The sequence below is a fragment of the Leuresthes tenuis genome, unplaced genomic scaffold (assembly GCF_036924035.1).
Source record: "Leuresthes tenuis unplaced genomic scaffold, fLeuTen1.0.hap1 SCAF_9, whole genome shotgun sequence".
In the NCBI taxonomy this organism is placed as follows: domain Eukaryota; kingdom Metazoa; phylum Chordata; class Actinopteri; order Atheriniformes; family Atherinopsidae; genus Leuresthes; species Leuresthes tenuis.
In genome coordinates this window covers 11,979,562-11,994,425 of record NW_027325363.1, presented here as the reverse complement: position 1 = coordinate 11,994,425, position 14,864 = coordinate 11,979,562, and the positions used below count along the sequence as shown (strand labels likewise).

General features: G+C 38.6%; 1 protein-coding gene across 9 annotated transcripts in view; it reads left to right on the top strand.

The window, feature by feature from the left end:
- The window catches only part of LOC140314217 (muscleblind-like protein 1), a 67,312-nt gene that overhangs the window by 38,847 nt on the left and 13,601 nt on the right, over positions 1 to 14,864 (top strand). For all 9 annotated transcript variants that reach the window (XM_072392336.1, XM_072392330.1, XM_072392329.1 and 6 more), the window contains one exon: positions 10,441 to 10,611. In XM_072392336.1, the coding sequence (XP_072248437.1) occupies positions 10,543 to 10,611 (69 nt within the window). In that variant the 5' untranslated portion in view covers positions 10,441 to 10,542. The remainder of the gene's footprint in view (positions 1 to 10,440; positions 10,612 to 14,864) is intronic.

Below are 14,864 nucleotides of genomic sequence, written 5' to 3'. Positions count from 1 at the left end.
AGCTGTTGTCAGAAATACAGTTTTTTACTTGATGCCTGTTGCCAAAAGCATCTTTTGTTTTCACTTCGAGCCACTTTGTGTAGTTTCTAAAAGCACAAATCAAAGGCATCTGCCAGTCTTTGTCAGCTTTTGTTCATTTACAAGGACAACTTCTTCCTTTTCTTTTTTCCACACTTCCAAGCAAAGCATACAACAAAAGTTCTTTGTCCATGTCTTGATTAACACTTAATCACAATGGCTGCGAAGCATATGAAAAAAGGTGGGAAAATAGGTGCTGAACAAGATGTGAAAAAAGGGGAAGCTTAGATACTATGAAAAAAGGTATATTCCCAGCAGCCATTGAGGCCCATATATCTGCTGCATGAATTTTACTAGATGGGCAGAAAATAATTAGGCCTAAAAGCTGTTGAATTCTGTGTTTCTCTTCACCCCTCTTCCATTAAGACTGTTTTAATGGGTCTTTCTCCTTGGCTGAGTGAATGGGAGATAAAACTGAATTAAACTAAACTTTTCGGATTGTGAAAAGACAATGCTGAGGCTAGAAGTGAAGGAGAAATTAAAGCAGAAAGAAAAAGATGAACTGATATAGGATGGAGAAAGAGGGTTAATTGAAAGTGAAAGAGAGATGAAGGGCCAGATCTCAGGGGTTGTGGGGTGGCCTCTCTTTCTTCTCTCCACCTCCCTGTCTACACATATGTGACTGAAAGTGTGTGTTTGTCTGTCTGAGGGGAGATAGTGTTGTAGGCCTAATGAGAACAAAGCTAATTAGAGACTTTGCCTTGCACAACTCTACAGTCACGTTCTCACTGGACTACAGCACTTGCCACCTATACTGCTGCCTTCTAGGAGGCTTTTTCATTTTTCATTTGAACTTTCCTTGGTTTAAAGCAGACGATTCAAGCATGAGGAAAATGAAAAAGTCTAGGCTATGTGATTGCAGTCAGGTCAGTGAAAGGAGTGTAGTGAGAAAAGATGAAAAAGAGGCTCTGCTGCTGCTGACTTGGTGAGGTTGACATCATGTTTAATCCCTTAACTCCCTGTCGTCTTGATTTTTCAAATGCCAGCACTGACCACGGGAATGTTCACTTCCTGGGCAGTGAGAAATGTGTCCTGATTTGTTAAGGTCCAAGGGTATGCAATGATCACATGATACAAATGTCTCCATACTGATGCCCAATTCCAGCTTCTGACCCTGTGTTCACCCTGTGTCCCCACTGTGTGATAAGTCTGTACTGGAGGCCGACTCAATAATGGTTTTGTGATACTGTTATTCCACAAATATCTTTGTCCCGGTTATGTGATTCAGAAGGTGCACTGTCTATCTTCATTTTGTGTTTGGAGACTTAATTCCTGCAACTGCAGCCAATTGTAACAAAAGGACCATTTCCCATCACTCAGACTTTAGAGTATTCACACACTTTACAAGATGAGTGCCCATGATGTTAGTCGTAGTCAATAGTACCACCATTAACCAACCAAAAAGTTAGATTGGTCAGTCAACTGTGATTCATATTTGGAGTTGTTTGAATAAACAAGTCCAGTTATAGATGTAAACTGGGTGTTACACCAATATAGATAGGATAATAGCTTCTTAGTGCAAATATTGTATTTCACACTGATTTTTGCACAGTATATTATCTCCATCCTCAAGTTTCAACATCAGAATTAAAAGCAGGAAGTTCCTATGTTTGCTTTAGCTCACTTACTCATAATTACCCCATAAACAGTATATTGCTGATGCACACACTCTTAAGAACTGAGACTTATTTCACGAAAACAGACAAGTTAATTACGTGTGTGGGTAATAACCTGGATGTCTTTACTGAGTGTCTGGAAGTCTGGAGCAAAATAGCAAGCCCAGAAAAAAAAATCTGAATCAGCTTCATTTGCCAAGTAACACAAATCAGGAATTTGGCTCTGACTGTTGATGTTTTCCTAGTCTTACACACCTTATATAGACCATTTATTTTTCATTAGAAATGCACAATATACAATCAACATACAGATTTTAGAAAGGCACACTGTTAAAGACAATACTCAACACCCTTTGAGTGCTATAGATATTATCCAAAGAAACGGACTTAAGACGTGTTGCCAAACTGTCAAATACAAAGTTTAATAAGATGCCGAAAAATCTAAAACTAGAAGAAATTAAGGAAATATGGAATTATATGAAATATGGAACAGTAAATCTTGAGTACCTGTAGGATATCACATGATCACAGTTGAGCTTAGTTGTGTTGTTGGATTGATATGTTAGTAAATCTACTGATTCTATGTAAACTGCTTTATCTTTGGCTCTGGGGTTTAAACAATGAGTAGTGATGAGCTGAGTGCAGTGATGTGCAAATCATTTAAATATTATATTTGATGGAAATCAGTTTAAAAGCAACATATCAAATGTTGCAACTGAGAATTTTTACTGTAAAAAAGAAAAAAAAACAACATCTCTCAACTAAAAGATTTACTAGCACTCTAGAAAGTCTTTTAGAGGAAGATATGGGGGGTTTACTTCTTTTAAGCACTGCATGGAAAAAGTTTCTAGTTAATGTCTTTCAGGAATAGCATAAAGTTGCAAATGATATGGGTATTTTATTGTGTACGGTATGGTACAGATGTTATCAGGAGAAATCTCTGTATGTATGAAGAGAGCCTGACGGCTTTCACTTCTGGACCCTCAGGCAGCTCCACATTAAAAACAGAGACAATCACTCCATTGACCAGACCATTGTCAGTAAATCAGTAAATAGGATTTATTGCATCAAAAAATGCAAGTTAAAGCTATGAAAAAATAAATAAATACATAAACAACACTCAGAAACACTTTTTGCCTCTTTTGGGCCAACACTTATTTTAGCACAGTTCAAAAGCCAGTTCATCCTTTTCAGGGTCGTATTGGCAGCGCACACCCGAGACATCACAGCATCATATTTTTATTTACAGTCCAACTGCATACCGATTTCTTTGGAAAAGAGGTTCTGTGTTTTTAACTTCTGAAAATATCAATGTTTGTTTGCTGCAGTGCTCACATTATTATCAAATATGCTTTCACAAATTAAAGTGCCTTCAAAAGACTGCTTTTTACAAATCCTTTTAAAATTGGCAGTGATGAAAAATCTGCAAATTTACTAGAACACGTGGACTCACAATGATGCATTTTTATAGTTTTAAACACATCCTAATGACAAAAAATATCTGATCTCTAGTGATAAACAGCAGACATTGCAGTAATGGCTAATACTGGATCACAACTGGAGCAGCTCAGCTCAACAGGAGCAGAGTGACGTCATTGGCCATTATGGCTAATGATTTTGCCCCATCATTAGCTTCCAGTTCTAACGATTTTGTGCTCGCACCCACCCAAAACATGCTAACACTCCCAGCGATTGGGGGCTATAATTGGTGTTTTGGCTAATTGAGCTCCGCAGCTGAAAGCTTTCCCCAGACTGTGTGCCATTTATGACGTGTAGGAGCTTTCTGCTCCTTTCTGGAGCAGTATTTGTCAGTTAGTTCATCAGCTTTTTCCTTCCTGTTATAGTTTCTACTCACTGCGGCTTGTCACCTCTGTTTCTCATTGTCTGCGAGTCCTCTGTCCACAGATCTATCTTTGTCCATGTCTCAGAGGCCTATCTCTCTGCCCACTTAAATGAGATTTTTAAGGTCATTAACTGGTCCAGGCTATTGTGCTATTGCACCAGGGGTGTTCCAGATTTGATAAATGATTGGATATGGAGATAATGAGTCTTATATAAACTTTTGGTATTAGTACACAATGAGATAGAGAGAGAGAAAACAGATAAAAAACATTTCTGTCATGAGCTTTACTTCCTAACATGCTGCGTGATTGGCCAGTGGGTCACAGTTGGAGTGTGTTGCTTAATAAAAAAGCAATATCAGTGTCTTTGTGTGAGTGTTATTGGCCCATCTTGGCAGCACTCTCAGTCCTCAGACAGGCTGGTCTTTGTGGTGTGTCTGATGTCATAATTTGCCTGACGAATGCTTGGCAACAAGAACCTTTGGTCAGGAAAATCACATGCCCATGTTTGTGTGTGTCGGCACCCAAGCATGCTTGCGTATTCTCATCACAGTTCTCAACCAGATGGTGCTTTCTTGATTGATGCTTGTCTCTGGGAGCAGGAAGGCGAGATAGCGCTGTTGAGAGAGGATTAATAATGTTTGGTTGTCCAGACTTGAGCTGTACAGTTGTCACACTGGTCACGGTGTTCACAGTGCAGCAGCAGCCTGCTTAGACACACGCACACATACACATGCACACACATCCAGAGAATACAGAACAGATCTGAGGTGCTGGATTACGTGTGGTTAAGTCAGAATTTGTCATTTTGGACAGGAAGATAAAAAGACCCTTTAGCATCAGTGGGTAATTATAGGAGTGAAGATGTAGAAGGCTCTGGTGAAGGCAATGTCCCATTACACCCTTTGGAGGATGTAATGTCAAAGACATTGCTGAAATCACCTTTACATAGTTTTGATTCATGCTAATATGAAAAGCTAACTTTGCATCTGTGTCTCTGTCTGTGGCTCACCTTCTTTGTATTTCTGAACATCTCTTACTATCTTTCTCTTCTGTTCTTGTCTTTGCCTGTGTTAGTCTATGAGAAGAATTCTGCCCCAGGTTTTATTCACTGGATTTTTACAGGCTTCACAGAGATGTCAAAGTACCACAGGCACCCTGACAGTGTGAGGTTTTGATCATAGCATCCTACAACATGCACACAGGCGCACACATAAGAAAATAATCATTGATTGACATCATAAACATGTCAACCAGACTGCCCTGACGGTAATGCTTATTTTTAAGGTCAAAATAAAAACAAAATATCTAGGTATCATCTATGTGCTTCCGAGTATGATGAGACAAGAGTATAATAATCAGTGATCTGTTTATTGTGAAATATAATTCAATTAATTAGAAAAATCCTACCTACTATGATATTTTTTTTTACTATTTGGAGGCCACAATTAAAGTCAACACAATAGTGACATATTACCACCTTCCAAAGCTGAAAACATACAGTACCGAGCAGATAAGAAGCAACAATGTCATGTGTCTTTGGTTCTGATGTATGATCTCTTAAGTTATGATGTGTTTTAGCTGAAAACAGCTACCTGTTATGAAACAGCTCAATGAGAGCAGTGAGGCTCTTTTTGAAGGATCAGACAAGTTTGCTTGGAGGAAATGTTTGTGGTCACAACAAGCTGGTGCATACATGAATGGGAGCACAGAGTTTCATCATACATCCTGATGACATCTGATGATGGCCTTTATGTCATAGAGTCCCTACCAGACTATTCCCCATACTTGAGAAGACATCAAGGGCCATGTTTGCATTGATTTAAAAAAAAAAAAATTTTAATTCATCACAGATCTCTTTTCAGGAGATTTCATGTATAATTTAAAGACTTTTAAAGCTTTTCTTGTTATTTCACCTTGTTGTGCCTCTGTTGTAAGAATCAGTGGAGAAAATTCCGTAAGACTTCTGGCTTTAGCTCAGTAACAGTTTCGCTCTTGGTGTCAAGTTCCACTTAGTTAATTTACATGACACAAGAAAAAGACAAAGAATTATGTTAGTCCAACCAAAGTTGGGCTTTTAAAATCCATGTAAACATGTTAGTACGACTGACAGTGTCTCCAATCAACCTTCTCAAAGCCAGACTAACACACAGGAGTCAAATTAACCGTGCATGATTAAACTCAATTAGACTCAAACTGGCCTGTTCCTGTCCAGTAGAGAAAAGAAAAACATTGATAACAACAATGGATTACCATGAGAGAGAGCATGCATTTAGCTAAGTAATGCATAAGTGTTGTTAACACAGCAGAATTCCCCATAAAGTTGCTCTTATTTGTATATTTATTTTGTCAGACACCTAAACACATCAGAAACTGTTAGTAGAAATCATCCCATCAAGACTACGTGTCAATTTGTGGTCAAGCTATAAGCATAGCTCATTTTGGGCCCAACCCACCTCTGAAATTAATCTAGCACCTGTAGGACTCAGAAATAAGTTGCTAAATTACTCAAATGAGGAAAGTCTGCACACTGTTGGTTGGAATGGGCATTTGTCAACACAAGCAGCCTGAAATGATTCAAGTTGATTAAAACCATGTTACTGTCGGAAACTTGACCAGGTGCGTGTGAGACCCTAACAGAGTGGAAATACCACAATGGCAGGTGGAGTAACTCAAGATAGGGATGGATATTTGCATCCATGAGTATTTGCAATCACACATAGAGGGACCTGGGGATATATTTTACATCATCGTCTTCTTTAGGTATAACCTAAGATATTTCATCATCATCATCATCATGAAAAAAAAAGAAAATTATAGTGAATGAATGTCTGAAATATTGAAATTTGCAGCTCAATTATTCAAAAATCTTTAAAAGGAAGAAATAATCCTTTATTGAATATGTTTGGAAATGGACCTGAATAAGGAGATACAGAAAGGTGACAAGTAGATAAGACCAGATGATGAGAAGATGGAGCAATCGGGACAGAGCGTGAGGGACTGATGCAAGTTGTCTGTTTGCACATTTGTGTCTCAGCAAAGGACAGGGAGACAGGTGAAGGCAGAACAGAGTCAGCCTGAGTAAAGTCTGGGAGTTACACACCTCAGCCAGAGGGAGCACGGCTTTGGATCAGACGGGCTCAGCATTAACCTGCACTGACAGTGTATAGACAGTGGAGAAAACAGCTGGGAAAAGAGGCAGGAAGCCTGAAGATTGTCATCACAAGCTGTGATTAGCAGAGACCTCAGACTCATGCATGATTGTCTTATCCAGAGAACAACACAGCAACAGATAGTAGGAATACTGGTTAAACTATACCGTACAGTGGAGAAAATTCCTTAAGACTCTTGGCTTTAGCTCATAGAATACTGGTCACTTTACCCAATGCCACTTTACAATGACATTAATCCTAATCACTTGCTTGTATATACTGTTATCTTTATTGAGGCTGCTATTTGCATACTGCACATATTGTACTCAGTTACTTATGTTATTTTATGTTAGCTTTACTTCATCTTATTTGTCTATTTTTATTTTATTTTAATTTATTTAGTACTTTCCCCCTTGTTCCATAACTGTTGCATAGCAATTTCCCTGATGAGATTCCGTTTCTTCAAAGTCCACATTACATGGTCAGAGTGCCTTCTGCCTCCTCTGTCCAATGTAAAACCTCTTCAGTAAAAGTTATGCAAATTATTTCAGCAGTCATTTTAAAGATTCTACTACCAGGTTTTCAAAAAAGTGTAGATGCTGCGTAAAATATCAATAAAAAAAATGCAATGATTCACAAATGACGATATATGAAAAAATGCTTTGATTTTAGCAAAATAGTAAAAAAGAAGTTATGAACATTTAAAAGTTAGAGTCAAAGTTAAAATCAAAACCGCAGATGGAACCTCAAATACCTCAACTAATTAGGTTAATTTGCAACATACCAGTAACATGAGTGGCAATAAAAAAAATTTCTAACAAAACTTTCAGACAAAAAGAAGAGCTCATCAGTATATGAAGGACAGTGTGGAAAATATGTTTTAACAGTTTAAAAACAATTTTAGGGATATCAATTTCACCACCCACAGTACATTATATAACTAAAAGATAAATGATTTGGAGAAATATAGCTATACAAGGGACATGGTGGAAAACCAATGTTAAGAAGGTGGGATTTTTTTGACCCCAGTGCAATAGGGATTAAAAACGGACATGATTCTACAGTGGAAATCACTGCATTGGCTCAGAAACTGATCTGAAAACCACTGACAGTGAATAGTATTACTTTCTACATCTACAAATACAAGTTAAGGCTCAAACCTGCAAAGAAAAGACAAAAAAACAACATAAATAGGATAAGAGAGACAAAACAAAGAAAAACACTGACACCCTCTCTGGGACACATTTGGAATGAGCCAAAAAGGAAAGCTGCCCATCCCATGTCTAAACGTCAAAGTATCCTTGGTCAAGATACTCATGCATTTGCTCACCAATGCTCACTTTTAATTCACTCTATATATAAAAATAAAAAAATCTGCTAAAGGAATATATGTGTGCACATGCCATTTTATAATCTTCATATATATGAACCAGGAAGTGACAAATGTGTCTTCATGAATTGGTGCAAATTTCACTGAATCTAACTCAGATGGGAAAAATCACTTATATATGTTGGTCCTGATATCATGTCAGAGGGCCTGTGTTTTACTCATCCCGCTCGTTCCTCCTTTTGAGAACTCTGTTGCTTCATAAACAAAAAGACTTGGGACGTGTAACCTCACTAAAGACATTTGGTGCCTTGTGAAATGAAAATCTAATAAAACCATCCCTTTTAATCTATTGAGCTACTCCAATCAAGAACGGGAATACATTTCTGATAGGAGTGAAAAGTTTTTTTTAAAAGATAAGGGAATCCAATAGAATAGTAAATATGCCCATGTCTTATTTTGCACCGTGTTCCCAATGTAGTTTTTTAAACTGTTAATGTTTAGAGTCTATTCAACTCTGACTACTTCAAACCAATGCAAAGAATCAATTGTATGGATGTAGTGGTAGGATTTTATGTAATTGTGAGCTATGGATAGTAACAGCTGATCACACACACAAACGCATGGCTGGAGATGACATGCTTGAGTTTAGTCAGCCAGAGGGAAAGTACTCTGAAAATCAAAAGACATTAACCAATTAGCACTGATCAATAATCACAGCCAGACAGGGATGAGCCAGACTTGGAGCATTGTTAATGTGTGCCTCTAGGCCAGGAGGCAGGCTGGGAATACTGTTCTCCTCAGCTCTCAGCCAATGAAAATGTTGGAGGAACTCTTGATATTTTGCTGCTTCCAATGCAAACTCTCTTCACTGCTGTAGCCAGGCAGAACAGGCTGTGTGATGAAATGCAAGGTTTAAAGAGGAAGAGATCGAGCAAGACTAGACCTGAGGGGAAAGAAGAGGAGAGGTGTTGGGAATAAGGGATGAGTTGGAGAGCCTATGCGTTAGGTTGTGAAAGCAGCTGTCGTAGTGGGTTGCAGTGAGCAGCAGGTAATCTCACTGAGATAAGCAGTAGCATGACAGCCAGCCTTTAATTCCTCATGGGAGGTGGTACTATGGCAGGGCTGGTCCCCAAATCCTCCTGCAAGGAGATTTATATAAAGCAGCGATGGGAAGGAAGAGACAGGGGATGCATTTTGATGAGGTAGATAAGGGAAAAAGACAGGAAGGAAGTAGCACGCCTGCTCTACACACTCTACAGACAAGCATGAACATACACAGATCACAGCAGCACCTCTGCACTTGCACTGCTCTGTAGTCATGATGAGGAGAACAAATATCAGCAAGGAGCTCGGGATGTGTGTGTGATTTAAGTAAAAATGACAAGAATGAGGGAGTAAAAAGGGAGGAGATATCTGAGCTATTAACCCTTCTCGGGGGAGTGTTCTGTAGAGGAGGCCAAAACAACTAGAACCCAAACACACACTGCTCTGTCTATGGATACAAACTCAATTATAGATTGGCAGGATATGTGTATGTTTACTGCTGTCACAGATGTCTCCAATCATGTATCGATCCTACATCAGGACTCCGGCATTTCCTTTTTGTGAAATGATGTCAGATATTGACACACAACTCATTTGGTTCATTCAGGAGGAAATCAATGGTGATTCAAATTTGTAAAACATCCACCATCAAGTTGATAGGTCTCAAAGGTGCTGGAGACCATAGGGTTTTGGTAAATGAGAATACCCAAATACTCTCTTTCGAGTTAAACCAACAAAGCAGGAGCACTTTCACTGTCTGTCCTTTTCTTTTTTCATTTTTTATTTGTGGATGAAATGAATGAATGAATGAAGGCTTTATTTCGAACACGTGAGAATAATACAAAAATAGAAAAAAAAGAACAACAATAACAGAAAAAGAACAAAAGAAAACAACTGAAACAATATTAACACGTTGGAAAAGGATTAACACATTAATAAACAATGAAAAATGCCCCTTAGACACTGCAAGATTGTCTTTGTCTTATAATTTTCTGTGTATAAGGCAGTCTATTTGCTGAGGCAGATAGACAGTTAATCCCCTTTATCTTGGCTTCTGGAGCTAATTTGTCCCTTGGTGGGACTTTTCGAAAATAGGCAAAGTAACAAGCCTTTGGCTTTGACCAGGAAAGGGGAAAAAAAGCAGAACTGATTTTTTTCTTTAGAACAAATGGGTTGGCAAGCACAGATGTCAGGGACGTAAGGTCAGCCCCTGCTAAATGTGAGGGCATAAACTTGAGTCAAGGCTCATTACTTCTTTACATTAGGCTGCGATTAATGTGAACACTGTTCTAATCTGCACACTTTCCATGTCTTTATCCTCCTCACACTCCCCTTTTACTTGTTTTCACCAACTTTGTTCTCCTCTCCCACCCCATCAGGGTCGCTGTTCCAGAGAGAACTGTAAGTACCTACATCCTCCTCCACACCTAAAGACACAGCTGGAGATCAATGGAAGGAACAACCTCATCCAGCAGAAAAACATGGCAATGTTGGCCCAGCAGATGCAGCTTGCCAATGCCATGATCCCCGGCACACAGTTACAACCAGTGGTGAGTAGACACATATGTGCAAAGTCAAAAGGACAGTTAGTACAATACAACACACCTCCCAAACAAGTTTACATATGCGCGAATATTTACATGTTTTTGTTTTTTCATATGTTGACACTTCAGTTGAATTTATCTGCTTGTTTTTTTTAAAACAAGTTTGAATTTGTTACTACATCAGCAGTTACTATGAACATGTGATCAAACTGATGAAAAAACCCGCAGATCTTATGAAAAGTATTCGTGGTCATATTAGGACCATGAAAAAAAAAAAAACATTCACAACATTCATGTTCAAAAAATTCAGAAGACCTTTTCCTGCCTCTCTTCACAAGCAACTTTAATTTGTGCAGATATGACTCTGCTTACCATGGCCATGTGTAGCTTATGTTGTCACTTTCGGACGACACTATGTATCTCAGATTATTTGCTCAAAACAAGTTATTGGAACGATTTTTCTAATGAGCGATGTTTCAAAAGCTTACTCCAGATTCCCTTGACAGTTGTACTGAAATACGAATGTCACTAAATCATTATAATGTGGCATGGGTGCAGCTTCATGGTTAAAATGTTTACTTTTGCTTCTTGAGATGTGAACCGTGCCTGTTGAAAACAATACTGAAACTTCTACGCAGCCATCCATTTTCTATCCCCGCTTAATCCACCTCAGGCGTGCTGTGAGGCTACAGTTCCAACCACCACACCATTGTGCAGCCCTAGTATTGGAACTTGCAAAAGTAATGAATTTATTCTTGACCATAAAACGCTTTGGGTGTGCACACTGCAGAAACTAAAAACCTAAAAAGTTCATTTCTGTACCAGTAGAAGCGAGTAAGTTGACCTTGAATTAAATAAATGGATTCATGAATTAATTTATTTAGTCATGGTCATTTAAGTTCGTCATGTCAGGGAATTAGATGAGCATGTGCTGAAGGACAGAGCCTAGGTCTAAGACAACCCAGGGAATTACCGTGATCAATAAAGAATCATATTATCATCATGCACTTGTCAACATGCCCACAAATCCATGCACACTCTGGCACATGCACACAGACTTGTATTTCTATCTCTGTGGTGATTCACCATTGACATATGCATTCCACAGACCCTTTCCCTAGCTCAACCAGAACAACTGAATGTTTACAACTCTAACCTTTACTCTTAACCTAATTCTAGTCATAAAATTATAAAAAGTTTTGACTGTCAAAGTTTTGTCCCTTTAAACATGATGTGCCCACAAATTGGGCTCCCAGTTTCGGACCCCAAAAACATTGAAAAACAAGAATACACACACACAAACACACAGAGAGAAAACGATATCAGAAATTGCTGTTACTGAGCTGTATCCCTCGAGGATCTTCAAGGTGATGGCCAGAGCACGAGTCAGCCACTTCAAATGAATCCTTCCTGAAGAGTTTATGAAACCTGCCAGTCAGGCTTTGAGTAATTCCGCTCCTCTGTGTAATGAAGAGCAGGGGAATGATTTTGTTTCACACTGTTCTTAAGAGTTTACGATGCGGCACACTTGGGAAAACACACATGCATGTGCACACTTATTCAATGCCTATCACCCTTATCTGAGAAACATGGGCAGAGTCGAGAGATCCAATGAGAGGAACAGAGAAAATCGTAGTAGGATTTAAAGAAGCAATAGATCTCCCAAGCAGTGCAAAGCCTCCCTTTACAGTTTATGTCTTGGGGAGAAAGTAGAGAGAAGCGAGGGGGAGGAAGTCAGGCTGACAGAGAAGGACACAGCTGAAGAAGAAAGAGAGCACTGAATGCGGCAGGAGGAGATAAATGGACAGACTAAAGGCAGCCAGGTAAAGTGAAGGCGATGGGATGATACCAGACCTTTAGACCTGCCTCACAAAGAAAAAGTTAAAAAAAGAGCAAAAGTGTGTGTTAAAGGAACAAAGGATGAAACCAGGTATAAGCCTCTCCTTGAATTAGACCTTCTTCCTCCATGCCTCCCTTGTGTCTGTGGTGTAGTTTCCTGCTTTCATCAGTATTTCCACAACTTTTTATCTGCTGCACTGCATCATCTGTCCCCAGAATGTGGGTAAAAAAAAAAAAGAGTTTCATTTCCATGAATGGAACTGTACATAGGGCGAGGTAATAAGGGTCCATTATGTCTCGCTGAGAGTGATGGTGCTCATGATGGTGTTCAGCACACAGGCTACATTACACAATTACCCGCAGTATTTACTTACTGATTCATTTACTCATACTCTCTTCTTCTTACAAAAAAAAAAAAACACTGATGGAAATTACGTGTTGTTGTTCGGTGTAGACACTGCGTGAATATTCGAGAAATAAAGCCATAAAATCCACAGTCAAAAGACACGCTCGTGGTGATGTGTAATTACAAGCCTCTCCGTGTTCGGAAAGTATGAAAAACATCAACTTTCTAAATGTCTGTCTGCTGATTTTTATGTTATTTGTTTTATCATCTATCAGTAACAATAGTATATATTTGATGATAATTCATAATGCAGCAATATAATTTCCATCCATGGATTAATAAAGTAATATTGAATTGAACTGAATCTGAATTAAGGGGTGTTTAATGTGGCTTTATATCTAATGAGTAAACTTAAGGCAGTAAAGCAATAAAGCCATGCAATGAAATTCGTGTAAATTTTTGACTTTTTGATTTATTCTTGCATGTCCTGGTAGATTTTTTTGTTCCTTATAATATTGCTCTATGTCTTCTTTCATGACTTTTTAACATTTCCAGTCCTGAAATCATTCAATCTATCATTACAATCAGTAATTTCAGTTTACACTACATGAACAGCTGGAAATGTTGTGTAAATAGTAAATTTATCATGCACATATTTTGAGTTATAAAATCTGCAAGCAAACTATGTCCCTGATATGCAAAGAGCAACACAGACTAAAGTATGAAACCAAAAAAAAAACGCAAGCACACAAACTTGTCAGAATTGTTTTATTTGGTGTGGTCGTTATGTTTCTCAGTGTTTCTGCTTGTTGTCTTTTCTGTTTTCTTGTGTTTTCTTAAATCTCAGGTGTATTTACATTCCGTTTAATTTTTGTCATCACTGCTATCATTGTCATGTTTTACAGCTCAGGGACACCATAGCATAAACTTGTTACTATAAAATTGTTTAGCAAAATCAAATATTGTACCACACAACAGCACATTAGATGGGATACGTAAGGATAGCTGGGACAGGAAATTTGACATAGTTGAGAATGACTGCTTTGACGATATAATACATGAGATTCCTATATTAAAAAAGAGAAAATGCAGTTCTATTTTTTTTTCTTTCTATATTAATATTAAGTAACAAAGATTGTTGTGATTGCAGGGTCTTTCATTAACCCTCAAAGGTCTCTGCTGCCACCCATAGTTAAAATAGCCACTGCTCTAAAATAGCCCCATGCCTTTAAGGGTTGAATATATATATTTGACGTTAGCTTACTAATGCCATATTTAGAGAAATGGCTTGATTTTATTTACAGTAGAAAATTCATACACATGTAAAAGAACTGTGTTGGGCTGCATTGATTCAAACTGAATCATTCTGTTTAAAAATGCATAATCCCTGTCATATAAGGGAGAGACAGACACCACTCGAGCAAAACATTATTCATTTTACACAACTCACACACTCAGTTTAACTGTTTTAAATTACACCACAGAAGGAATCTGCAACATCCAAAAAAGGAGATAAGCAAGGTCACTAATTCTTCGCAGGATGACATCACTGCATTGTTAAAACCTCGTGACTGTGAGCATTTTTTAAGACATCGTGTCTCTCCCATCTCAACCTTGAGCTGCGAGTTTCTCAAAATGATACCTGAGCACATCTATTTTTCTGGAGATAGGGCATAATTCTTCAGACATTCCTGGGCAAAGAAATGGAGGAATTAGGAAGTCCACAACGTCATTTCTTATTTATTGAGCCATCCCAGAGCAGTGAGGAGGTTTTGGGAGGAATGTAGCTGTCCAGCTCTGGCTGCTGCCATTGCTCTATTACTCACTGCGTCCTCTTGGCAGGAGCTCAAGAGACAATCCTCAGACTGGGGCTGAGGTCAGGAACGTGCAGGGAAAACTTGCAGTGTGCTATGTCAGCTAGCTTACTTGTTAGCCTCCCTCTTTGAGGTATTGTGGAAGGGTAAGGAGGATGTTTTCTCTATGGAAATCCAGCACAATGCGTACAGACAGCACCGCACAGCCCCCCTCCCACCTCACATGAACACACAACTTAGCGTCCTCATAATTACTGCTG